Source organism: Larimichthys crocea, chromosome III (assembly GCF_000972845.2).
Source record: "Larimichthys crocea isolate SSNF chromosome III, L_crocea_2.0, whole genome shotgun sequence".
NCBI classification, from domain to species: Eukaryota; Metazoa; Chordata; class Actinopteri; family Sciaenidae; genus Larimichthys; species Larimichthys crocea.
The window spans coordinates 31,815,821-31,842,163 of record NC_040013.1 but is presented as its reverse complement, the minus strand read 5'-3'; the positions used below and the strand labels follow the sequence as shown (position 1 = coordinate 31,842,163).

Below are 26,343 nucleotides of genomic sequence, written 5' to 3'. Positions count from 1 at the left end.
AACCCAATGGAAACTTATCCACACAGACTGAAGGATGTAACTGCTGCCAAAAGTGCATCCACTGGAAAGCGTGAACACTTATGCAAACAAGTGTTTTATGTGTATTAGCAACAAATTGAGATCATATTGCATCTGTTTTCATTTTGACTTTATAGGCTTGTTTTTTCCTGTTGATAAGTGCAAAAAAAAAGCCACATCAGCTGGGGGGTGAATTATTTTTTTTTTAGGAACTATATATCCTATATAACTTTCTAATACAATTTTATCTTATATGTATGGAAACGGGCAGCTCTTTCTCTAACACTTTCCCCTCTCCATTACACACTCCAAATCACACCCAGGAAACAGACGAGCACACTGACCTGTCTCTTGGATAGCAGTACGTCATTCTGCACTTAAGTGGCACATAATGATATCGCCACCAACCAACAGGCCCTGAACTTTTCTTTTATTGAGTGGCACTCGGCTGTGTGATGTCAAATATGAGAGCTTTTCATACATAAAAGGAAGCGGACATCATTACAGCCACAAATGACAGAAATCATGTAAAGACTGCGGCTTTCCATGTAAATGGACTGCAGTAAATGAGTGCTGAAACTAACCGAATGAATAGAGAGATTAGAGCAGGCAGCAGGACAGCCCAACCCTTGGAGGTCATGGATGATCGCTCGCCACCATGATGAGTTCCAACAACCCCTGTCTGTCTCCAAGCCACACTGGCAGGGCCTTCCCTGGTTTTACTGAGGGAGAGGCTGGAATAACTAGGTCATTATCGGGCTGAATGTGTGAGACGGCTCATCACTGCAAGTATGTGTTACACAAATGAGGTGAGTCAGTGAGCAGGATTTTTTTTCTGGCCAGTCACCGCGTGATTTTAAAATGAATTTGTTCATATTAGAAATGTTTAAGTTATATTTGATTGTTTCAGTGTTCATATTTGCACAGAACACTTTATTTGAGTCTACTTAATGAAGCACAGTGCCTGTGGCCAAATGATAATCAGACTAATTATTAACATCTGCCACCCCCATATTTTAGTGTATTTGTTAGAATAAATATCTATGCTATGTCAAAAAACATCTGGATCATTAACGATGGAAAGACCATTTCCATATTTCAAGCGATAATTCATTCGATTAATTCTAATAGTGGAAATAAACACTTTATTCCAACATTGTTTACTGTGTTAGTCAGAGTGATTCCATTAATAAGTTCAACAGGCTCTAATTGTATTTGTGCAGTGACATTTTTGTTGGCTTTTAATCTATTTACGTTTTAAATGGACCATTGATGATTAAAGTGCAGTTTAATTTCATTTATATGAGTCACACAGAAAACCAGAAATTCAGAAAAATTTGTCAAAAGTTTCTTCCTGCACATCCGCAAAATAAACCATCAGAAACCAGCTGTGAATACAAAACAGTAACATACTGTGGTATCGTCTTTTTAATCAATTTAACAAACTTGCACATGGAAATATGTATTTGTTTGCCATGCTAGAAAGGTAGTATACAGTGGGTGTTTAGTGTGTCTCTGCAAGGAAGTTATGCCGCGAGTGCAGTGAGACTGAACCAGTGAAATTACTGGCTGGAAAACAAAAATGAAGTAATGAAAGAGGCTTAAAAAACACTGTAGAGCTGAGGGGAACTCCAGAATCCATTGATACTTATTTGTGGGTTCATAATTTTGCACCTTTCACATAAAAGCAGTTATGACTTTCCATACAGGATACCACAGTTGTCACAAGTTCCACCATCAAAGGTCAGCATAACACAAAACATGACAAAATGTGGTACTGTGTGCCTCTTTGGTGACTGTAGGAGGACTCATGAGGCTTTTAAAATGGTAGTTATGATATACAGGAGGAGCCAATTGCACATAAGAGAAATAAAAAAAGCTAGATGGTAATAGCTTTTTTTCTGCAGACACTGTAATTTGTCAGGCAATGGCACCATCATGTGCAACAGCGGCTTGTTGTGAGCATGTCTGTTTTCTTAACAGCAGTAGTCGTGACTCGTGACCACCTCAGTGCATCTCCTGATTTTCCATCTCATAGTGGGCTGACATCAACATGAAAAGTACAACAAGATAAACAAAAGAAAGGTTTCACTGTTGCGATACGTTCAAAACGTCAGTGAGAGAAGTGTAATCGTGTCACAGCTCTTGAATGGTTAAATCTTTAATGGTGATTATGCAGAGAGAATTTAGCCAGTGAGCAAAGTGTTGTCCAGGTGGTCTATTAAGTCCCTGATATTACCAAGTGCAAACTATGGACTGTGTGTGCGCACTGCTGAGTCTGTCAGCAGAGAGCAGATGGCTATCTGAGAATAATTATTGGTATTTTGGATAATTGTGGGTATTTGGTTGCCCTAATAATAACCTGATCTTCCTTTGTCCCCTTCTCTGTCTCCCTTTCTACTCCTATTAAGACCCTTCAGCATAGAAAAAAGGAAAAATAACTGATTTGGCTTATTAAAATTTAAATCATAGACATCACAATCTATGCTTATCAAAAGAGAAGCTCTCAGTACTTTTTATTACTTGCAAGAGACAGCACGACAAGGTCTGTACCTTGTTGTGATTTTCTGTGTTTATTGTCAGTCACGACAAACTGATCTGCCTTGACGTGTTGTCTCCTCGGTTGAATCCGGTAGTTTTGATACAAGACCGTTCTTGAGGCAGAACAGATCTAGATTTCAGTGTCAGGATTCATTGTTTAGTAATATTAAGTGCTGAATTATTGATTCATTATTATTCATTATTCATTATTCATCACTCTTATTTTTTTTTAAAGAGAAAAGTGATCCCATTATGATTTCTTTAGAGACCAATGTAATGTTTTAAAAATGTCTCATTTTGTCCTTCAACTGTCCAAAATACATGACAGCAAGTCCTCACTAAACATTTTTTAATGAACAGTTGCGTTCAACTCTGCAGGGAATGTGATGCACCTGCACCTGCACCTGAACATCTCTAGATGCATATTTTCAACCGTGTGTTTATCCCTTTGGGCAAACCTTTGCAGAACACTGAGTCCCTACACCTCGCACCATGGAGAACATCTCTTCCCCCCTCTGTGTGGTAGCTGTCAACAGCTTTAGCAGCAGCTCTGGGTGCACAGCAGTGGAACAAACATGGTGTGTTTTGGACCGAGGGATATTTTCTAGATACCACAGTATATAATTTTGTCCCAAAGCAGACTTATTGATTACCGCCTTGTCTTCCAATAAGGCCCTAGCAGAGTGAGTCGGGTCTGCTGTGTGTGTGTCAGCTGCTGCCTCTGTAAGCTGTCATATCTGTTTAAGGACAGGCAGTGAAGAATGGCTATTTATGTAGCCTGCTTTCAGATTTTTTATGTGTTCATGTGGAATTTTTCAGCCTTACACTCTTCAGGGTTTATTGATTAAACACTAAACATCTTCCTGTTGCTCTCAAAAAAAAAAAAAAAAAAGCATATGTAAATTTCCTGCTGTTTACCATAATATGATGTTTTGATGTAACAGCACAAAAGAGGAACAAAGTGTACACCCTTTGCATATTATTAGCATAACCCTTCCACTCCTGTGAGTTTAACAAGCTTTGAGGCCAGGCAGCTTTGTACAGTAGCACTGCACTTGCTTGTTTTGCTGAATCCCGGCCTGCAGCCTGCATGCAAAGTTACATCTTTGGGGAATAGTTTGTCATTTTAGGATTTATATGTTTGTTTAATATGAAGCTGGTGCCAAAAGATGGTTAGCTTAGCTTAGCATAAAGACAGTAAAGAGGGGAAAACCCTACCAGCATCTCTAGACATCATTTATTAACAATTTTATGCACTCAGACTATTTATGACAGTTTTTTTTTTTTTTTTTTACATTTGGGCATTCTATAGTTTATGGTAAATGGTAAATGGACTGTACTTATATAGCGCCTTTCTAGTCTTGCGACCACTCAAAGCGCTCTACACTACATATCTCATTCACCCATTCACACACATTCATACACTGATGGCATTGGCTCCCGTGCAAGGTGCCAACTGCTCATCAGTTTAAGGATCTAAGCATTCATACACATTCATACACCGATGGCACAGCCATCTCCTTCGGGAGCAACTTGGGGTTCAGTATCTTGCCCAAGGACACTTCGGCATGCAAGATTGATCCCCCCGGTTCGATCGGGGATCGAATCATCTGATTAGTGGACGACCCGCTCTGCCTGTGAGCCACAGCCGCCCCACTAAAATAACCCACTTATTGTCTCCAGCTCTATATTTTAAGGACAAATTTGAATGATGTTCATCTCTAATTTCAGTTTCAGCAATATAGCAACAAAAGAAACTAAACGATACTTTATCTTTATATTGATTTATCTTTGTTTGTGTTACATTCAACTAACACACAGCCTTTGCTGATAATTTAACAGATTCTTGCAAGATTTGCAGGAACGCACTCCCGTCTTGAACCAGAGATGAATGAAACACTATCACTTTAATCCACTGTGTGAAAAATGCCTGGGTGTTACAGCTGTCCATGCTCCAAGTCAATATTTGGAAGAGGGAAGTGGTACATTACCCTCACAGTGCATTTGTGTAAGTGTAGTCTTTTCACTCTGGAGCAATAGAAACATTACCTCAAAATGTGTTTGGAGAAATTCTCAACAACAGCACGGTTACATTTGCTGGATGCTGTTTCCTATTATCTCATCTCTCTGGATGTTTGTGTGAGGTTTTACAGACTCCCTGAGCTTTGTTCGTCCTTGTTATTGTAGTTGTTGTTTGGCATCACTTTTAGTTTAACAGCCTCTGATGGTGTCTGACAATGTACAGCCACAGGAATCCGCAATAAGAATACAGTGTGAGTAATATGATGTTTTCAGCCTGGATGAGAGCCCTTAGCTGAACATGTTCCAGGCATGTAAGAAAGGACTAGAGGCAGATTTGGCACCAGTTGTTCAGAGGGGCCTCTCATGGTACACACACTTTGATTTGATTTGATTTGATTTGATTATTCCTGATGTATGCCATACATGGTGTTACATAGGTGCTGCTTTGAACTCTGTGGCACCATTCAAGCTCTTTATGGGTCTTACTGTGGGGCATGTGATCGGATTTCTAAATCCAGAGGTACTATAACTTTTACGTCCATATTTCCTGAAGAGATCCACATGTGCGCTGACTCAACTGAACTTAATTTGACCTGCAGTCGAGGAGTTTTTATTTTCTTGTGTGGGTCTAACAGCAGAACTATCGGATCATACATTTCTCTTAATGCAATCTTGTACTTGTTCTCTCATTAGACTCTTTCTGTCCATGTCCTTCAATAATTTTACCCGCAGTGTGTAAAACAGGGAGGTTTCTGTTGAGATAACTCATAACAAGAGTCATTTTAAGACTAGCCCTTTCAGACCCACATATATTCTTATATAACTTACAAGAATATTGAAACCTTTTTCCAGAACTTTTACCCAAATCTTATGTTCTGCATCCTCTGAGGTAGTTAAGTGGAAAGTATAGACCTTGAATTATTAAAGCAATAGTTTGATATTTTGGAAAATACATTACAGCATTCATACCACTCATATCTTTTTGTTCAATATGACCCCCAGCAACATCTGTCAATCGGTAACAAAGTCCAGCCACCTGTGCCTTTATGGCTCACTAATACAATACATTGAATTTGTATTTGTGTACCACTGAACTCGGGCTACTCCCACTCTTGTAAGAGCACCTGCTGCACTCATACTTATCATCATGGCATCATCATTATCACTTAAACAAAATAAGCACACAAAGTTTTGCTTACATTTATCCAAATATTTGAGATAACCAGGCAGCAGCTTAAAGTCCAGTCTGGCTAAATTCACCTCTTGACTGAGGTGAGAATCTCTACCAAACACCTCTGGTCCCTCCAGGGCAAATAGAAAGTGTGCATGTGTTAATGTGTGCGTCACTGTGTGTCACTGTGTGTCACTGATAGCTTAGGAGCCTAAATAAATATGACAGAGCCTGTTTCAGCAGAATACAAGTAGAGTAGACGTTTATTGGCTCAGCAACACAAGCTGTATCTGTCCTGTCTATGTGTTGTTTCATACAAAGAGTATTTGCAATCCATGTCTCTCTAAGGAGAAGCTGTATTCACCACGGTTGCTTAGGCAAGGGAGAGTCACATCATCTTTGGGAATTACAAGCGCATCTATGAGTGTGCTACTTAGCAATACATGTCAAAATATGTATATTTATATTCGATCTTCATATATTTTAAGTTGACATTAAAGAAAAAGTTTGTGGATTTTTTTTTTGCTTTCTTGCCTAAAGTAAATTAAGAAGATTGATACCACACATATATTTGACCACAGAGTCTAATCTGTAGTCAAGAGACAGTTAACTTTGCTTAGCATTAAATGTAGAATCAATGGGGCACAAGTTTGGCTATGTACAAAGGTAAAGAAATCCATCTAGCAGCAGTGACAAGACAATGCTCCAGGCCAAGAAATGTGCATTACATTCCACATTACCCTCTGTAACCCTTCAGTTTATGGATCAGTTGAATTAAATAAATGCAAATGTGATCATTAGCTTTAGAGCGTGCGTCATTCGGTATAGTATATGTAGGAGTCTTTACTCTCAGTCTTTGGTTTTTGGCTGTAGCTTCATATTTCATGAACAGATATCAGAGTGATATCAAACTATTCCAAACAAACCTTTAAAGAAAAACTCATGATGAAATACTGAGTGAACACATCTTTGCTGTACAACCATGTTAATGGATCTTTGGCAACCATTAGCGGATTACACAAATTCCAGTGTCTTATTTCTCTCTCTGCTTGTTACTCTTTCCTCATGGAAATGTTTCCACAACAGATCTATTCTGATTACCCCCATGATGTATATTATACAGCAGTTCTTCTCTGTCAAACTCATCTCCCTTGTGCTCTCTTTTTTTTTTTTAATATGTATAAATCCCTATCCTCTCCCTCCCCTCTGAGTTTGTCCACGACCATGGGAACTTTCAGCAGGAGGGGATGGGGGTTGGAGGCCGGAGCATGAGAAGCACATGATTGGGCAAGAGGCAGGACCCACTCCAACACGATTGGCTGTGAGCCTCTGAGCTGTGAGCAGAGTTCCCTCCTTATTCCAGAGAGCATCAGTGAGCAGCTGAGTGGGACTTGCTGTGTTAGAGATGCACACCAGATCCTTTTGTTTGTTTTGGTCTCTCTGATTGGGACTATCTGAGAGCAGACAGAAGACACTGTACGGTAGCCGGGAGTGGATAAATAAACTCTTTCTGGAACTTTCTCAAAAAGATATAAAGTAAGTTTTTCTTTACATATTACACTATTTTCCTCCCTGTCACTCCTCCTTAGTAATAACTGTAATAGTAGTACAGTATCTCTTCATTCTATGGGCTTACATTGGAGCAAAAGTCACATCACATTTCACAATGATTGTACCTGTATGATTATATGTCACAATGAAAGTGAACTTGACCGTTCAAAGTGACACATCAGTAATGTTAATGACGTTGGCACAAATCTAACACAATGACATAACGTGCACACATAGATACATAAACTCTTTACCACAGTCTGAAATCAGAAGTTGTATGTGTGCATGTCCCAGTGTGTGTGTGAGTGTTTGTGTCTAAGTGTAAGTGCATGACCATGCATGCACTTATGTGAACATGCACTGGAGGGGATGTACTTACATCCTGTGTCTTTGAAAGATGCAGCCTTGGTGTGTTAAGGGCAGGAAACGGTGCAGTGCGACTTCACAGTGACCAACCTCATCAGCAAACTTGTCACTGCATTGCTTTGAATTGACAGGGGAGCTCAAGGACTCCCCTCCCCAAAAAAAAATCTCCCAGTGTGACTTTCAGGCTGCAGGGTTGTGGTGGCGGTAGTCGGCTATAAATAGGCCTGCTCCAAATTGTACTGCAGTCACACATAAATTCTGAAATGCCACAGTCATTGTTTGTATTTGAGACGGGAGTACTTTGATCCTCTAAGCAGCTACAAAAATACAATTAGACTCCAGACTACTATGACCTAATACCAGTTTTTATTACAACAGTATCAAGAGGAGAGCAGTGAGTGTGGCAAACAGAAACAGAGATGAACAAAAGAAGTACACCGATGGGGACAGCGTGTCTGTGTGTTTTGTCAGGATGTACTGAACGTGTGGACGTAAGGGTGTGAAAAGTGTTTGCGTGTGTCAGAGTTTGCCTTGTTTGACTCCCACATGTGGCAGAGCAGCGCTCAGCAACTTTAACTTCCAAGCAGGTTATCGCATCTGCTGCTCGGTCAACGAACAACTCCCCTGATTTACATACACAGATGCTTATCAAATTACAAGTCAAATGCACCTTGCTATATCATGAAGCGGACGACTTTGCAAATGTTGGCAGTCCATACAAGGAGAGGAGGGAGCTGTGTCTTGTTATGATGTGTGCTCTCACAGGAAGAGTGAGTTAAAAAAAAAAAAAAAAAAAAAAGGTTACATCATATCATTACACACAAATTAGACCCAGGATTTAGTGTTGAGCCAGCTGACCAGCTAACAAACATATGGACCTGTTTATGTTTCATATCCCAGCCCCTTGTTATAAGTGGAGAATATGACTCAAATGGCAGCGTTCTGAAGTTTGCTTCATAAAAAAAAGCAGCTTGCCATGATAGCTATTCAGTCCTCATTCTTTTTTTTTACATAGCTTGAAGCCATCTGAAGGTAAACAGTTAAAAGCTGCTCATGACGACAACAAAAAATGTCCTCAATTGCTTCAGAGGAAAGGAATTAGCCTGCAGTTTCTAATACCTACCTGTCCGTCAGCCTGCTTGTGTCAGAGACCTTTTATTGCAGTGTAGAACACAGGGAGCCTTGTGTTTTACCTGACCTCTACTATGCAAATATATACTGTCAGAGTGCCAGCCAGCACAGCACTCCACCTTCTTGTGGATGAATCTGTGAGATGAGAGAGGCACACTGAGGCCATTGTTTCACCTGTGCATCACCTGAGTGCTGAGATACAGGCTGTAGTCACACGCTGAGAGACTCTGACCTATAAGACAGAGTGTCTGCACTCTCCTCCTCCTCACTTCTACTTCACTGATGAAGTATCTTCTGTGCTGAGATCAGATCAACTCAGTTATAGATGGCTGCACTGAGTTGACAAGGACTTCTTTAAAACCACACAGCATCAGAGAACATTATTATGGAGCACACGTTAATTTTTTAGTCTTAAAAACATGCTTCTACCCTTGTTGTTATGTTGCCCCAAGGTCTCTTTTCTGAATGAGTGTTGCAGCTTGCCAGTGTGAGTGAATGGGAGTGCAGAGTAATGAGTTTGGCTTGATGTAGTTTATGTGTACTGTACAGGGACAACAAGCATCTGCACTGCTGCTCATGTCTTATTATCAGTCTGCAGCTGTGTGTGTGTCTGCATGTGCTGTGTGTGCACAAATCCTCCACTGGCTTCACTGTTGATGATCTGTAAGACTTAAACTTAAAGTGACAATGTCGACTCAAGTGTTTATCATGCTTTGTTGTATTGAGATGGCTCTGTGAGTGGGAGCAGCTATGAGTGATATAGTGAGTGATGCATCTATTATGAGTTTGCAGTGGTGACTGGTCAGGGGTTAAGCAATAGTGGGGGACTGCAGTGTTTGGTGCCAGCTAAGTCAAATGTCACAGGTTTCCCTGAGCCACTCTTGGCATTTTATGAGTGGGAGCTAATGGAAAATTATATCATTTGCTTCTCAAAGCATATTCATTACTGTAATAAAGGCAGTGTTTGTTTTCCCCTGTTATTCTGGCAAGGGAGAGATATGCAAAAGTCCTCTAAAGCTCTTGTGCAGAAGGACTGCAATATGCATACATACACACAGACGCGCACACAAACGCGTATAAGCAAGCGATTCCAAAGGCATTTAAGTATCTTTTTATTAGAAACTCTGTTCCCAAAACAATGAGCAGGAAAGTCTGTGTACTTAGGCCTTTAAGGGGTCCTTTTGGGACTTTGCTGTATTTAACATAACATAACATAACATAACATAACATAACATAACATAACATAACATAACATAACATAACATAACATAACATAACATAACATTTACTTGGCTTGTTGATTGATTGTAAAAGTCCAGTCCTTTTAAATAGAAGCTTCATAGGCATTTTCACTTATTACTTTTACATCTGCTTTTAACTTGAAAGTGACAGGAAACATGTTTTTGGAATTAGGAACAGTTTGTTGCTTAGGTAAAAGATGTTCCCTGTCTCCAGATGTTTGGCAGTACTGTCATAAATCCAGTGACGAATGTGCTGTTTGATATGAAATGCAAGAAAAAGTGTGACTTTTGAACCTTTAATGGACTTTTTTCCTTTTTGCTCAGCCTTAAAAGGCAGCATCATAGACATGCATACAAAAAAAAATCATCCCACGACACATAATGAGTTACACAGACATGTTCAAAGAGCACAGAGGAACAGATAGGAGAGGCTAAATTTGTCTCCCTCTCTCTCTCTTTGCAGTAGAGCATAACAAGCCCTGACCTTCAGCACAGCTGGATGGTATTAAGGGTCTTACTGTTAAGCCACATTGTTATTGTCAGCATTGTGGCAGAATTCGCCTTTAATTGACGTCATGTATACTAACATAAACGGGGAATGACGACACAGATGACGATACTTGACAGGTTCTCTGCCTCTGCATCTGTGTGTGATGACTTTGTTACGTTAGGCAGGAAGAATGACCTCCAAGGGACATGACGAGAAGAAGAAGAAGAAGAAGAGAAACAGCTGGGGCCTTGAGTTCACTTGCTCACTTCCCTTTTCCTTTGTTTCACTGGAAGTCCGGTCATTGTGTTTGTCGGCTTTTTAAAAAAAATCAAGAGTAGCAGCTTACACTACTTTTACATAGCTAGTTATCTAGGCTCTGCCCTGACTTGGATTGTGGAGGGAATGGGTGGGGGGGGCTTTATAATGTCTCAAGAGAGTGATGGTATGCACTGGTCATCTTTTGGTCATCTCTCGCACAGCACATCTCGGTGCTTTGTTTGACAAACAGAAAACACTTTATTTTTCCGGCGCTGCAGAAAACTTTCCGTAAACAACTGTTGACATTTTCTATGTTTAGACAGTGTTAGGGCAATGTTGCTTAAGATGTAGACAAAAGACTAGAAGAGCTTTGCTTAGACAGACTTGGGCAAGGTTTTCCCTGAAACCCAACTCCTTTGTTTTGTTTTTTCACATATCCAGTCAAACAGACACACACAAACATCGAGTTTCTATGCAACACTAACCCTATACTATCACAGTAGGACAGTATAACACACAATAGTGAAAAAAAGAACATTTCGACTGTCCAAATGAATGTTCAGCATTTAATAGTTGTTCCAGTCTCACCACAGCTTCTTCCACAGAGAGTCAAACAACTGGATAGAGTTGCACTGTAACATATCAACTTGTCTCTCACTGAGAACTGATTGCATTGCTTGGAATGAGCACACACCACAAAGTAATTGGAGTTAAGTGCCTTTGACAGCTAGTGTTTGTGCAAGGAAGGGATGAATAAACATAGGGGTGGCACATGGATTATTTGATTTTTTTCCTGCAACAGGGCCAAAATGGATTTGCTTAAGCTTACTCTTGATATTTGCGTTGAGCCTGCACCTTCCTCTGAATGACATCTACTATAACACTGCTTTGCCAGTACGGACAGCCTGCCAGTTGGCGATAGTAATATTAAAACAAGGGCATTTGGTCAGGTGTCCTATATTATTTATCAGTTTATGGCCCTGATAAGAACTCTGCTTGGTCTAGAACATAGTGATGGAGTGAAGCCAGCTGGCTAACATTAGTTCAGGTAGGTTTTTTTTGCACCACCTCCCTGACATATAAAACTATTTACTCTCTGGGTGGGGTATGATAGGGTATGAAGAGAACTAGCTTGTATGACATAGTTGTCAGTAGGCGAAGTGTAGCCGGTTGGAACTGCTACATTTGAAGGCGGGGTGAAAAGCCAGCTGTCATTGAAAGACACGAGGCAATTTTAATATGGGGATAATGGCACACTGCTCTCAGTGTTGCTTTGTTCACAGCGGAAAATTGTGCAATGAAAGAGGAGTACAACCTGGCCAGTAGCTGCATGAAGGTCAGAGTTTCTGTTTTGGAAAGATACAGTAATATCTCCTCCTCTAATTCAGACATTGTAGGTGTGGGGGAAGGGGGTTTAAAATGGGTGTGAGGTTGAGATTAGCCATCTCAGAGATGACTAGAGTTTGGACTAAGATAAAGAAAAACACAAATCAACCGAACAACATGCACAAACAAGAGTCAATGTCTTTGTTCTGCCCTTTAAAAAAAGTGCGTCTTTGGCAATATCAGTAAGTTAGATCATATTTTTAAACTGTATCAGTGCCAGCTTTTGTATTGTGATGCCTTTGCATCTATAGGCTATTGTCTGCTTTTAAGATAACTATAGTACATGGTCTGGTAATAATTCTGAATTTATTTCTTGTTAAATACTGGGTGAATGAATAATGATGTTAACACAAAAAGGTGTTAACATCATTATTCATGTCTCAGTATAGAGTTTAATAAAAACTTGATTGCCATCACAAGGTCTTGGAAATTACATTGCTTATATTGTTGATGAATTTGGAGCACGTCTCTCAAGGCCGTTGTCTTGTTTTCTGGGAGTTCCTCATTGCAGTCTTGCGTCAACAATCATAAACTTGCTCCAGCAGCTCATTCATGTTATTATTTTCCTGTTATATTGGCTTCATGGGAAATATAACAAGGCTCGTGTCACACAAAGTTGCGTACATAGTTTCTTCAGATGCGTCATATTCCTCTAAAATAAAATCAATGTTTTATGATAAATGTCCTCACGATTGCCATACACCTTTTGTCCTCTGGGGTCAAAAATGACCTTGTCTGGTTTGACTTGTTGAAAGCATATAGTATATATTGTCAATTCGGTGTTACACCGTTAGTCTTACTTCAATCCAAACCACTATCACAAAATGTTACCTTTGTTTTCAATTTAGGGCCAATAGACCTTGTTTACATGAAAGTATATTCTGGTGTTGAGTTAACGCTGTTTTGGCGTCAAACAAGCAATAGGTTAGTGTGCCAGCTTTTTGGTTTATACCACTACTTCTCATTGGCAAAATAAAAGATATACTGTATGTATTTATAGTCATCTTGCCTTTACTATAATATTTCTTAAGAGGTGGCGATATGCTCTGAGACAAAGGCTATCATCTATGGTAACTCCCTTTAATGGAAATCGGAGGAATCCCTGAAATATTTAAAAAAATAATAATTAATTTATTTGTTATACTAAACAAATATTGCAGCGAAAACATTACAAGAGAAGAGATTGCTGAAATGTAATGTAAAATAAATTTTGTTTCAGTATCTACCTACTACGTCGTCACGTTCATGCACGTAGCACACACATGCATCCATGATTAGTTGCGAGATAGTAGGAGGTAAAATGAATAGTTCAAAAACGTTTGCACAGTGCAGATCAGAAACATTCCTATTCTCTTCATATTAGGAATAAACCTGCCTCCTACGTAAAATGCCTGTAGTTGAATAGGGTTGTCATAGTGGTGACACATACAGAGCATAATGTTTTCTGAGGTGGTGTGCGGTGTAAAAAAAGTTTGATGAGAACTACAAAACTGCTGAGCTACTGAGTTTCCAACATAGGTTATTATCTGTTTTAGCCATCTGCTTCACATGAGGTGGCTTTCTGGATTTAGATAAATCTCACTAATTTCACTGGGTAGTATATTATCTGCAGTCTTTAGGAGGGGGCTTTAATGGGGCATGACCACATGGTGGTTGGTGCCCGACTCACAAATATTAGATTTCACAAATATCTTGCTCTCTATCAGCCATTTGCGGGTTCTGTCATCATCACTCCCATGTCTCTGCTGTGGGTAGTCATGGGATCAAGTCATTTGATTCTATTTGTAGTCTGTATTCTGCATTCATATAATTAATCCATATATTCTGTGTAATTTAATATCAGTTAAATATATATGGACACAGCTCCTTTTGAATGTGGAAGGCATTAGAAGCACATTACATAATCTGATTGTTACCACACAATAATACAGTCTTAATAATTATTCATCATCGCTTATCTGAATGTCTCATCATATTCTGATCCTTATAATTCCATTTATCTGTAATTTATCCATACACGGATGTGAGATGGGACCAATCACAGATACACTAGATGTTCCCATGACATGAAAAGTAATTAAGCAAATTAAACCCTTGTGTAGGGTAAACGGGTGCATTGTTTTTTGGCTGTTTGTCCTTTTCCTGGTCTCATTTGTTGTCTGGTTCCGACTAGATAAATATTTTCTGCGGTAAAACATCACTCTCTCGTTTACTTTCCCACTCCTACTCTCTGTTTCTTTCACCACAGCGGGTAAAAGAGTATTCAGTGAAGTTGCAGGGTCTAATTCCATGTGACCATCTAAGGATGTCGGCTCACAAGCCTCAGGCATACCCAAATTAATCTCATATCTCATAACATGTTGATATGTAGCATAGAGATGGGTTCGCACTTGACTTGGTCTCATAAATCAGTCAAACAAATGATTAAGTTATACAGTTCCAGGGCTTTGAACAATGAATTTTACCTAATATAATTTTAATGGGTACATACGATGCATTGCTTTACTGAATGCATGAATTCTGTGTCATTTGTTATTGAAGTTTCTACTGAAATGAGCTTTTGGTGCACAACACCATTGGCTTGTTGACAAACCTCACTGTGAACCAAGTGTTGTCTTTACATTATATGCCCCAATTCCATGTAACAACTGAGGGGGAACAAGAGTTTGCGATAAATCTGTTCTGCTATTTTAGACACTGACTATCTCGTGCAGCCCTAATTAATGAGAAATGTTTTCTCTGGATGAATAAGTTGGGTAAGTGTATCTGCTGGAAAATATTTGGTTTTATGGTTGTCTGGTATTACATAGACAGCAGCCAGCATTTCTCTGTGGTTTGATGCTGTTTCAAACTGGCAGATCTGGTCATCGCAGGGGTTCACTGGACAAATTGCCCATGCACTCCTTATATTTCTGCCACTGGAAATGTTTTTATGCAAAATAAGATTACAGGTACTTAATCAACCTTCAGGGTCTTCTCATGTAATCAGAGGCCAAACTGGGCCTCAGTGGGTGGGTGTGCTTTACATAACATGACGAGAAATGAGAAACGACACGTCACCTCTGAGCAGCAGAGTTTTGGCAGTCCTCAGCTGATTGGTCTGTCTGCTTTGCTTACCTTAACCCAGTGTAACATTCAAACACCCAGCCCAGGGGAGAGAGCTCCTATGGAAGAAGTTAGCATGAACCATAAATAACTGAACCATAAATTCAGTAGTAATGATCATAAATCATTACCACTAAACAAAAGCATACTTAAGGTACAATAGACTGGCTGTACAGCAGACATTTTGACTTGTGTAAGTTGGAAAAACACAGGAAGACTTAATACAATAACCATAACAACGTTTCAATTCCTAACAGTGACTGGGAATTGGCACACACAATATCAGGACCTCCTCTCCTATTTGGAGTTCACAAACTGCTAATGGACAGTTACATTAAAAAGGATGGTTTATAACTTCAAATGAATGATATAGTATTGTCTTTTTTAGGTAAAAGATTAAGTAAAAAAAGCTAAGCAATACATTTTCATAGTAGAAGGGATATTCAGAATCAATATATTTGCCAAGAAAATGTACAAAAACATATAAAATGTATATAAAAATACTATAAGAAAATGTACAAAAACATATAAAATGTATATAAAAATACTATATAAATGTAAAGGAATCAGGACAAAACCAAAATGAATGACATAAATCAACCAGTCATAAATACACCTGTGAGTTTTCTGCTGTGACTTGTCAAAATGTCCTCCATGTAACCCTCTTCTGTGACAAGAAAACTGTACTGACACAAGTATAGACTAGCTGTCAGATTATTTACAACATCCCTCATGTCTAAAGGAAAAACAGACACCATGCTCACATGTAATGTCTGTTTTTAATATGTGAAATCAGGAAACGAGTTTTAACGAGCAGCTAACCTTCAGTTTGGAGGCACTCCCAAAGTTCTTGTTCTCACAGTGAAGCTGTACAGAGTAAAGAGCGTTACTGGAATTATTGACTAACTGTATTATTTATTCTTACTAAATAATATGTTACTGCCCAACACTGCACAGTCCACATTTTTAGTATGTAATGCTAAAAGTCTGGGTGCAATATTGTGCAAAGAAACTCTGTTGTAACACAGACGGTGCAGACACATTCACAGGAGCTGACGCTATTGTGCCAGGGGAAAAATCATGTCGTGATTTGGGTAAAAATGTTCTAATGTGCCTGGACGCAACATCATGGTTTTTACTGTGTCTATGTGTGTGTGTGTGTGCAGCAAACCTCTGATAGTAGGACGGTGTACTGTGGACTTTAGAATAAACAAACAATAAATTGGAAAATAAATCAAACTTTCATTATCATATGATTACGCTATGCAATTATCACATTTTCAACCTCAGTGCTTGTTTCGTATGCTGTAATTCAAACATAACAAGGAGCATAATGTTAACAGATAAATAATGCCAGCCCCCAACATAACACATCTGTTGCATCTGGGTTTAGTTTGGTGTATTTTCCAAAGCCTATGTCAAAATATGGAAAAGGACTGGCGAGGCATCCAGCTTTATTTACACTGCCAGTCATTCTCTAACCTGCTGTGTCATTAGACGGGAAGAAACCACTAAGACTGGCTTTCAACCTTGACATTAAGAGCCATCGCTGTCTTCAGTCAGTCATCAGTGCCCATGTTAAATCAAATCTGATGGGAGAGATGCAGGCTGAGATTCACTCACCACTGTGTGCCTGCTGTTTTCTGCTGGGCTGTACGGATAGGAGTGACTCATCTCGAGCTTTACAGGGCTACTTCTGCCTTGGGTCAGTGATGTCATTAGGCCATAGTGGGCCATGTGTATGAGAGAAACAGGGTAGTGGATAATGCTTTATGTGTGTAAGAGGGATGGAAAAGGAGGCTCTCAGCTGAGGATAAAAAGATAAAACACACCAGAAATACTTTAAATTGTGCAATTCTATATCAATCATAAATAGTGGATGTATAGTATAGTAGCAGATTCTTTGTTAACGATTTGTAGCCTCATATAAATGTAGATAGTCAGTGGAGATTAAGAAAAACATTGTACAAACTTATTCTGTATGTTTTTTTTAATCATGAAGACAGATGCATAAATGGACAGATGGTATTAGGAGTGAAAGCTGATGTGAACATACATCCAGCTACAGCCCTCTGGGGACCTCTGCTGGCAGAGTAAAGCAGAGCACACTATTTTCATGCATTTTACATTATGCCTTGATTTTTAATTGTAGAAATCTTTTTTAAATGTAGTAAGAGTTACATCTTCATGTCAGTTCTGATTGCTCATCTGCATTCTACTGTTTGCGCACAGCATAGCACTGCTACTGACTGAGATACTGTGCTGTAATTCACTGCAGGCTTTTTACAACAACTAGTCCACAGTGAGCTATAAGCTGGTGCTGACACAAAGGCTTTAATTATCATGCAGCGTGAAGAAGAAAGAGGTTATATAGAATACACTTTAAAGGCATCAGACAACAGTAAGACTCTAAACTGGCTCTTAAAACACATTATAGTAAAAATAAGATATTTGTATTTACTTGATAGACTACAGTTTATGGCCATTAACTAAATTGCTCTAGAATTACAATCTAACTACAATTTATAGTCACATTATTTTGGTTTGATAGTATGTCAGGGTGTTAAAGCAGCATCATTTTTTTCCGGCCACTTGGGGGCAGTGACACAAGCTGTAACACAGTAGGGGCACATTTATCTTGCAAACGTCAAGAGTTATTTTGCTAAAAACAGATAAAACATTTTTAACATGAATGAATAGTGAACGATAAAAAAAACAGTATTGAGGAAAATTTTGATATCTTATCGAAAAAGCCGAACCCCAAGGAAGAAATATATTTATAAGCATGTAAACAAATAAACCATTCACACTTTTAGTAGATATGATGCACCATTCATATGGAGCTGTGTTCATGTCCACCTGGGACTCCTCCTGGGATGATATATATTTCTCTAGCTGCTAATTTCTTATTATGTTTAGTCGCTAACTTTGTCTATCAGCCGTCTGGTGATGTGGAGGTAGTGCACAGTGGGTCTGTCTGAACATTTCTGCTGAAAACGGCTGCCTTCTGTGGCTGGAAACAGAGTTGAGGAGAGTTAATAGTTAATGATTCTGTAAAATCAAAACAAAAAGAAAGACCTGCACCATTTATACTGACATTAAGAATTAAAGAGAATGTGTACTCCATAAAATCAACATGAACTCTAATAACACTTACTCAGAGAAATGCGACATTAAAAAAAAACCCCAAACATTTATTGAGTTATGATCATGATGCTTTAGAGGGATACTGCAGTGATTTCCCATTGCACTTTTATTGGAACCAAGTTTGGCAGACTACTGAAATTAATTATAGTTATAAACATAAAATACATTGTTTTTTATATTCAAAATGAATAATGAAAGTCTGAGTATGAATAAAAGTCTGGGTGCAATATTGTGCGTGCATTCACAGGAAGACACTCTGCCAGTTCAGTGATTTCCCATTGCACTTTCATTAGTTTGAGGGACGGGCAAGAGGCAGGTTAAAAAAATAAAATCAGGGCAGGAGAGTCTGATATACCATGACTGGTTATTCCTGGTGGGAGTTGATAAATAAAGTAAATAATTTAATGCCATATGTCTTTCGTTAGATTCTTGCTCCATGGTAAATTTCTCTGACTTTAAACTTTAAGCTTCAGAGCCACAGAAGATATCATGCATCTGTTTTCTCAGGATTTCCACACAATGAGTAACCCGAACTTCATAGTAGTAGTAATAATCTAAATCTTGGACATAGGAACTCTCATGTCGTGATAAACTAAACTATCCTGAACATGTTTTTTCTTAGTAGAAGATGTGGTCATTGGTGAAAACAGGCATTTGACAGCGGGTGTTGAGCTAGAATTCGCCTCACTTTGTATATATACATGCACCAAATAACTTACTTAATTTTGAATTTTCACATTTTAAAAATGGCAAAGCTTTCATCAGATGATGCCAAATGTTTTTACTGGAGGCTTTATTCTAGAATTAGTGGAACATTTACCTCCAGTAATCACATCAGATGCAAAACTGGGTAAATGGCACCCCGGTTTGTGGAGTTAGAAAGCTTTTCTCTCTGCTGCAGCACCCATCAGGCTAATGATGCAGACACAATTTTACATCAAATCCTCCCCCGTGCGGTTTCACCACATTTGCTACAAAGGGAAAGCACAATAGGCCCACATGTAGTCGAACCTACCTGACCACCATTCTCTATAGCAAAACAATCTTTTTTGTTTTTTAATGGCATAGGCTTCCTCATTGAATTATTTTTAGGGCCATTAAAAAGATCTCAGTGGCTCTAAAACTAATGTCTAGGAGATCCAGGAAGTGCTTTATGGCTTTTTCAGCTTTTATTGAAATTATAGAGATGTGGTCCATCTTTAAGTGGTGAGACTTCCAATAAATTGTCTGAGGAACCTGGAATAGAAGTAATTTAAATCAGATAGAGACTCGTTGCTGATGCACAGTTGAATATCAAGCTGTTTTCAGAATACTCCCACATCTGATGACCCTAATTTCACAGCACAAAAAGCAAACAATAAAATGTGTCACTCATACTTGGCTCTGCAGGACAATAGGTAGAATATAAGACAATTATTTTCAAGGAGCTTGAGGTGTGAGAGCTAATTTACATTTCAGGTAAATGTTATTGTATTTTCATCCCTGGTCCACTTGCTATGACATTGTTTCGAGATGCTACAAAGGGCTCATCACTGTCAACAAAGTGCTATTGGAATGAATGGAAAGTAAATTGGAAACTGTTTTTTTACCAGATATGGCTTAATAACAGCCACTTTCAATTTGTCCACGCTTGAGAGTGAATTGCAGCTCCTATAGGCACTGCATATGGTCAAGTGTATAGTTTTGAAGTGTGGAATAAGGACTATCTATATCACTCATGCAACTGAGATTCAGTGTGAAATGACAGCACACATCTATCATTTCCAGGTTGTGTTTCACGGGTGTGTGTGCACACACGTTGGCATGCCTTTGACTTCTTGTGCATGAGTGTGCGTGGGTGTGATTGCATTACGGGAGGTGACAGCCCCCCAGTGGTTTGATCGGAGCTGATTTATGTGATGCATGGACTGAGGAGTTGCTGTGGCAGTCAGTGGCAGTCCTACAGGACATGGCAAGGTCAGCCAAACAAAAGCTGGGCATCTGGTCCTCAGGAGTGTCTCTAAATACAAGAATTGCAAATAATATTCGGACTTGTCTTCCCTATTAATTACTACTGTGTCTGCTTAGTGCAGCACCACTTGGAGGAGCCAATGACTGCTATGTTTTGACTCAGTCTGCCACTCAACACAAAGAGCCGAGGCTTCATTTATTCTTTCTTACAAGAGCCTTCTTACTTCAAATGTGGTTCAGCAGTGATCTTAAAGCTACAATCAGTGACCAAAATACAATTACTAAATCAATAGGATGATAATTTGCACTGCCATCTTTGGATAAGTGAAGCAACTTTGTGAGTTGGAAAAATCCACTTCAGGCAATGGCTGAGAAATGAGGCTGATTGGATGATACACAGGGAGCTTTTAGTGAGCGTCAAACAAGAGTCACTGCCTATTTACTCTAAAGAACACTGTGATGTACCGTATAATAGGTTATGATTTATTTTAATTTAAAGAGACTAAGATGGCCCTTTTCAACAGCTTTGACTGATTTGTTTATTCCTTGCCTCATTTTAGAATTTACCATCTAAGCTTGACAATTAATGTCAGCGATGTATAATCTTCCAGTGGCTTTTCTTCCAAGTATTAGCTTGACAAATTGAACAAAAAAGCATACTTGATTAATGTGGTCTATGCAGATCAGCCTACGAAGAGAATAAAAGTGACTGGCTATTTCAACAAAGCCACGGCGCCTGCTCATCTCAGCTGATTGAATGGCTACAATAAAAGGCTGAGATACTTTTGAGCGATTATTCAATAAGCAGCTGTGAGAGCTCAACAAGAGAAAAGAGACATTTCACACGGCAGCTGAAATTTAGAGCATATTAGACAGCCATGACCTTTTACTGCTGGGTGAGGAGAAGTCATAGCTCAGCGCAGTTTTTGCTCACTCGCTTAATGTGATCACCCAGGATAAACTGCCATCGCTCTCATAAAGATGGCAGGAAGTTAATTGAAAAAGCCAGTAGAGGATGTATCAAAGGGACGGGAGAAAAAAATTGCATCTGCAGAGGGAAGTTTTCATACATACATACATACATAGTGTACCTAAATCTCTCTGGCAGAAGGATCTGTAGTTCTAATCACACCTCACGCAACTAATACTTGAGCCCAGACAGAAATCAACCCCCTGTGGTTGCACTGTTGGCACATGGCCTGCCATACTGATCCATCGCACACACCCAAGACCCACAAACAATAGGAGACTCCTGCCTGCAAAACAAAACACAAGATAAGATGTTTGTTTTAGGTCTTGTGTCACAGGTAGTGCTTACCTGCATGAGCAATCTATGATGGGGAAGATTTGGAAAACTTCAAATAAAAGTTTGCATGTCAAAATACATTTTTCCTTTTAATGCAGCTTTCAGGAGCGTGTGTAGGGAGCCTGAGATCAAGAGTGATGTTGTTTATCCATCCTTTTCTCCCTCTGTGTACTTTTTGTATCTGCGCCATGTCTCCTGCTGATTCAGTTTTTTAATGCTAAATTAGCCTTGTGCTGTCAAGGCCAAAATCCACATTATTTTGAAGACTCATCACATTTAGGCTGTAGGTCCGCCCTGAAGAGAGAGCAAGAGAGATGGGCAAGACGGAGAGTTTATTTTTAACAGCTCCTTCTGTTTAATTCAAGTCCTAATGGACTTTTAGCTGACTTACAGCTTCCATAAGTTTGCAAAGTTGATCATGACATTAAAAAGAAGAAGTGCCCGTTAATGACAAAGACACTGAGTTCCTGACAGATGCAAAATGTCAACTACGTCACCGCATTTAGAAAACTTTGTAACACTCTGCCTGTTAATTAGATTTTTTTTTCAGCATTGTCAGGCTGTGCAGAGAGCTATATACAACCAGAGAAGGAAAGCATCGACTATTTATTGTCTCAAAACTGCAGTCTAGACAAATTCAAAATAATTGACTGGGCTTTCCAGACAGGCGCTGATAACAGAAGTGCAACTGTGTAGGATGTGTCATGTACAACATGGCCAACAAGACTGTGCAGACAGCACAATCAAAAGGACTTGGATTATTATAACACTTAATGACTGCAGAGGGATAGGGAAATGTGAGATGCCAAGAAATGTTTAGACAGAAAATTTACATAACTTGCACTGCTACAGCAGCAGTGTTAAGAGATTCTGGTGGCTCTGCTGAGACAAATCATTTATGATGCCAGAGCCTGTAACTGTGCTTGAACAAGATGGTTCATAGCAGTTAACACTTGCAGAAATAGCTGAATAGGTCAAGACTGTGGTTTTGCCCTGGGGGTATCTTGTGCTCTGTGTTCATGATTATCTGCTCTGTGTGAATCATCCCATAAAAAATTTAGATTTGTTAGCTTTTACAGATTACACCATAATTGGGCTGGATCCCCACTGTAGTCCACACATCTATATTTTAACATTGTGTTGTTGTTATTGTTTGATGCACCTGCAGGCGCTGAATGGCACTGTTCTCAGTGTGTTAATACTTTGGATTTGAAATTAACTGCTGCAAACATGATCGGTGTGAAATTAAAATAATGCTTTAGATTTTCCCTGTTGGATGCCACTTTGATCACGAGTCGGTAGGAGCATATGCCGAGGAAGCTCAAGGAACAGGGAAACAAGGAAGCAAGAAGGGATGCCTGTGGTATTTATTGTGTGTATACAGCTGTGTTGTATGTGCATGTGCATGCTTGGTGCAGTGTATATGTTGCCTCTACACCAGGTTCTCTTTAATACTGAATATCTTTCATGGAAAGATACAGTTTATTTATTCCAAAGGCAACATCATGCAAAGCCTGTGCACCATGTCACGACCAATCCCTCTCCTCTCCTCTCCTCTCCTCTCCTCTCCTCTCCTCAGAGCCCAATCGATGGAGACTGTCCAGCCAGCTCTGTTGTCTGTTTTTCTGGCTGTGGTATCTGGCCATCCTGTCACTCCACATCTATTTAGTGGAGATGGGCCTGGGCTAAAGGACCTTTGTGGAGGATAATGTGTGACCTGTTTAACTGATCTCTCATTCAAAGTAGATCTAGTGTTGTTGATGAATCCTGATAGCGTAGAGCTGGTGTTGTTTCTAAGCTCATGGACCATGGAAATGAAGGATTATATAGTAAATGGCAAGTGACATGCAGGTATATGTGTTACTGTGCTGAATTGTTTACTTGGGCATCACTAATGTAGAACACACACACACACAAAATTGATCAAAAATATTCAGACAGTGGGAGTTGTTATAAAAAAGCAGAGCCGAATTTCTGAATTGCCTGCTTGCTTTGTTGATACTTCTCCCAGGTTGATAACAATAAGAGAAAACTTCGATTTGACAGACTGCTGAACACACATAGACTGTCTGTAATGCTCCAAACAAACCACACCAAAATGTGATTATTTACTCTTTTGAAGTTCTACAGGATTTTCAGCATGTGCCACAGCACTTAACACTCTATGAACGGTTGTGGGCATCTAGTTCAGCACATTTGGTCTTGGCTAAGTGTGTTTATGTGTGGGTGTGTGTGTCTGAGAGAGAGAGAGAGAGAGAGAGAGAGAGAGAGAGAGAGAGAGAGAGAGAGAAGGGAAGAGGGACGAGGGTGAGGCAGGTGTAGACTTGAGGTTATTAGGCCAGGTAAACAGAACAGGGTTGTGTAACTCTGGCTGATAATTCACTGACCTTTACCTTTTACACTCTAATGCATTGTAATAGGCCAATGGATCCCAGCATGCCTCCTTTCCCACCAACACAAACACATGCATGATGTTCCTTGTTGAACAGACACACACACACACACACACACACACACACACACACACACACACACACACACACACACAGTAGCCTACCTGGTTGTCCTGGAGATCAAAGCTTTCATATTCTCAAACCACAAAAGCCCTGGGATCAACTTAACCCAGTCTGTCCTATCTTACTTGAAAAGAACAGATTTTCACAGAAAATCACAGATTCTTTTTGTCATTTAGTCAAAACGTTACACAAAGTCACCTTGTGTTTTTAATCCAGCAGAGTATTTGATTAACTTTTAAAGTTTACATGACCAGTTTGGGAAGAACTTGTTAGTCATAATAGTAGTAGTAGTTAGAGATGGGTTGCCTCCTCTCAAATGTTTTTCACGTACTTTTTATTCCCCTTTTTGATTAACTCTGACTGTAGCCTGCCTGTTTTCAGAGGTGGTGCGCACCATGCAAAGGAATGACCGGTCCGGGGACGACAACCAGCGGGACGGTGTAAGTGAACACCAGTTTTGTCTTTTTGCATTTGTTTCATTTTATTTGTCATCTGTACATAACTCATAACACCTTGATTGTCTTTGTTTTCCGTCTTCATATGGCAAAACCATTTTTTTGTCTTGTACACACCTATATGTAATTATGTAATGGTCAGTGCGTCCTGATTCAGACAGTCCAGCATTCTTAGTTCCACGAACATGTAACTTACACAATTAATATTTTCTGTGGTGATATAGTAACAATAAATGGAACAGTGAATATATCATCACTCGGCCTGCTGCTCTGATCTTTAACTTGAATATTTTGCCTGAAACCTTCATTTTGTATGATTCATTTCAAAACATATTACAGCGTGGTGTTCATGATGCACATCACACATTCCTTTGTTGGTGTGTTGATGTTTGGTACAAATCTAGAATATGAACATATTGTCTCAGCTAAAGCAGACCTCAAACATCTTAATTTGCACCAGGGACACACTATTAGCTATACAAACAGGTAGGTTTAATAGTTTCCCTGAAAAGAAAGGCTTTGTTGTGTTTTATTGTTTATTGCATGATAATTTAAGCGTTTTGTAAAATGTGCTTCTTTTCTGATGACTTCTTCCAGTGTGATAATAAATTATTGATGATTTTATTTAGCACTGTCTTATATGTCTTTTGACGGTGCACTGGGTACACTAGGGTGACAACTAATAATTATTGTCATTTCAGTTAATCAGTTAATTAACTGTTTTGTCTATAAAATGTAAAACACAAATCCCAACTTTTCAAAATCAACACTTCCTAAGACTCAAGCCAAAGTAATATCTTTAAATAGATTTTTTTCTTAAACCAAGATATTCTAACATTGGCGAATAAAGGGGGCGCAAGAATAATGGCCATTTTTGCTTGAAAAATACTTGAAAGATTAATCCATCAAAATAGTTGCTGATCAACTAATCATTTGAGCTCTACATGGCGTAATAAATAACATAAAATATCAGAATAAATGCAAATGCATATACACACACTTGAAAAGCATGACAACCAATATAATTTAATCCCGCTATGGAGTTTCAAAAATTGTCGGCTGTAGTATTTATAACACTATTTTATACAAACTCCACAGAAGTTTAAAACTGGTTTGTTAATTTCAAAACATATCTCCTGCTTCACCCATCCCCCATGACAGCTACACTGGCATCTAACCCACGGTATCTGGGCTGTCACATGGTGTTGTCAGTGTTGTGTGCAAGCTGTCCGTCGCCCACCACTATCCATCTGGATTTTAATAGGCAGGTTCCTGGAAATCCTCACAAACAACTAGAGAGGTCAGCGATGCTGTGTTCCACCAGAGATGGAGCCCAGATCGAGCGGGAGCAGACACCAGCAGGCTTATCCCCCACTGCATGAATAAGATATTCAATCATACTCTACGACTGTTGACCTTGGGTTGAAGTTCAAACGTAGCGCCAGTGTGCAAGTCTTTCAAATGGGCTGACATCAGAGAGGAAATACATTGACTATGCAGAGGGAGGATTTCCCCTGAAAAGGTACTTGTGGGAATATCAGCTAAAATATAAATGACAGGTTTAAAAGAGGGGGGGGGGGTCTAGTTCCCTTCCTGCTGTAAGTTTGACACTTTTCTGTGTGAATAATATTGAAAGGTGAGACAGAAATGTCAAAATGGCCATTGCAGCCTGGCAACACTTTTCATTTT

At 39.3% G+C, this 26,343-nt stretch overlaps 1 protein-coding gene across 2 annotated transcripts in view; it reads left to right on the top strand.

Annotated features, from left to right (window-relative positions):
* Window positions 1-7,018: 7,018 nt before the first annotated feature.
* Window positions 7,019-26,343, top strand: part of pde4d (phosphodiesterase 4D, cAMP-specific) — a 159,549-nt gene continuing 140,224 nt past the window's right edge. The window contains exons 1-2 of one of the 2 annotated variants that reach the window (XM_019259892.2): window positions 7,019-7,288; window positions 24,581-24,639. In XM_019259892.2, coding sequence (XP_019115437.1) covers window positions 24,595-24,639 — 45 coding nt within the window. In that variant the 5' untranslated portion in view covers window positions 7,019-7,288; window positions 24,581-24,594. Of the gene's footprint in view, window positions 7,289-24,565; window positions 24,640-26,343 lie in introns of both variants that reach the window. The other variant, XM_019259891.2, reaches the window with a different exon arrangement.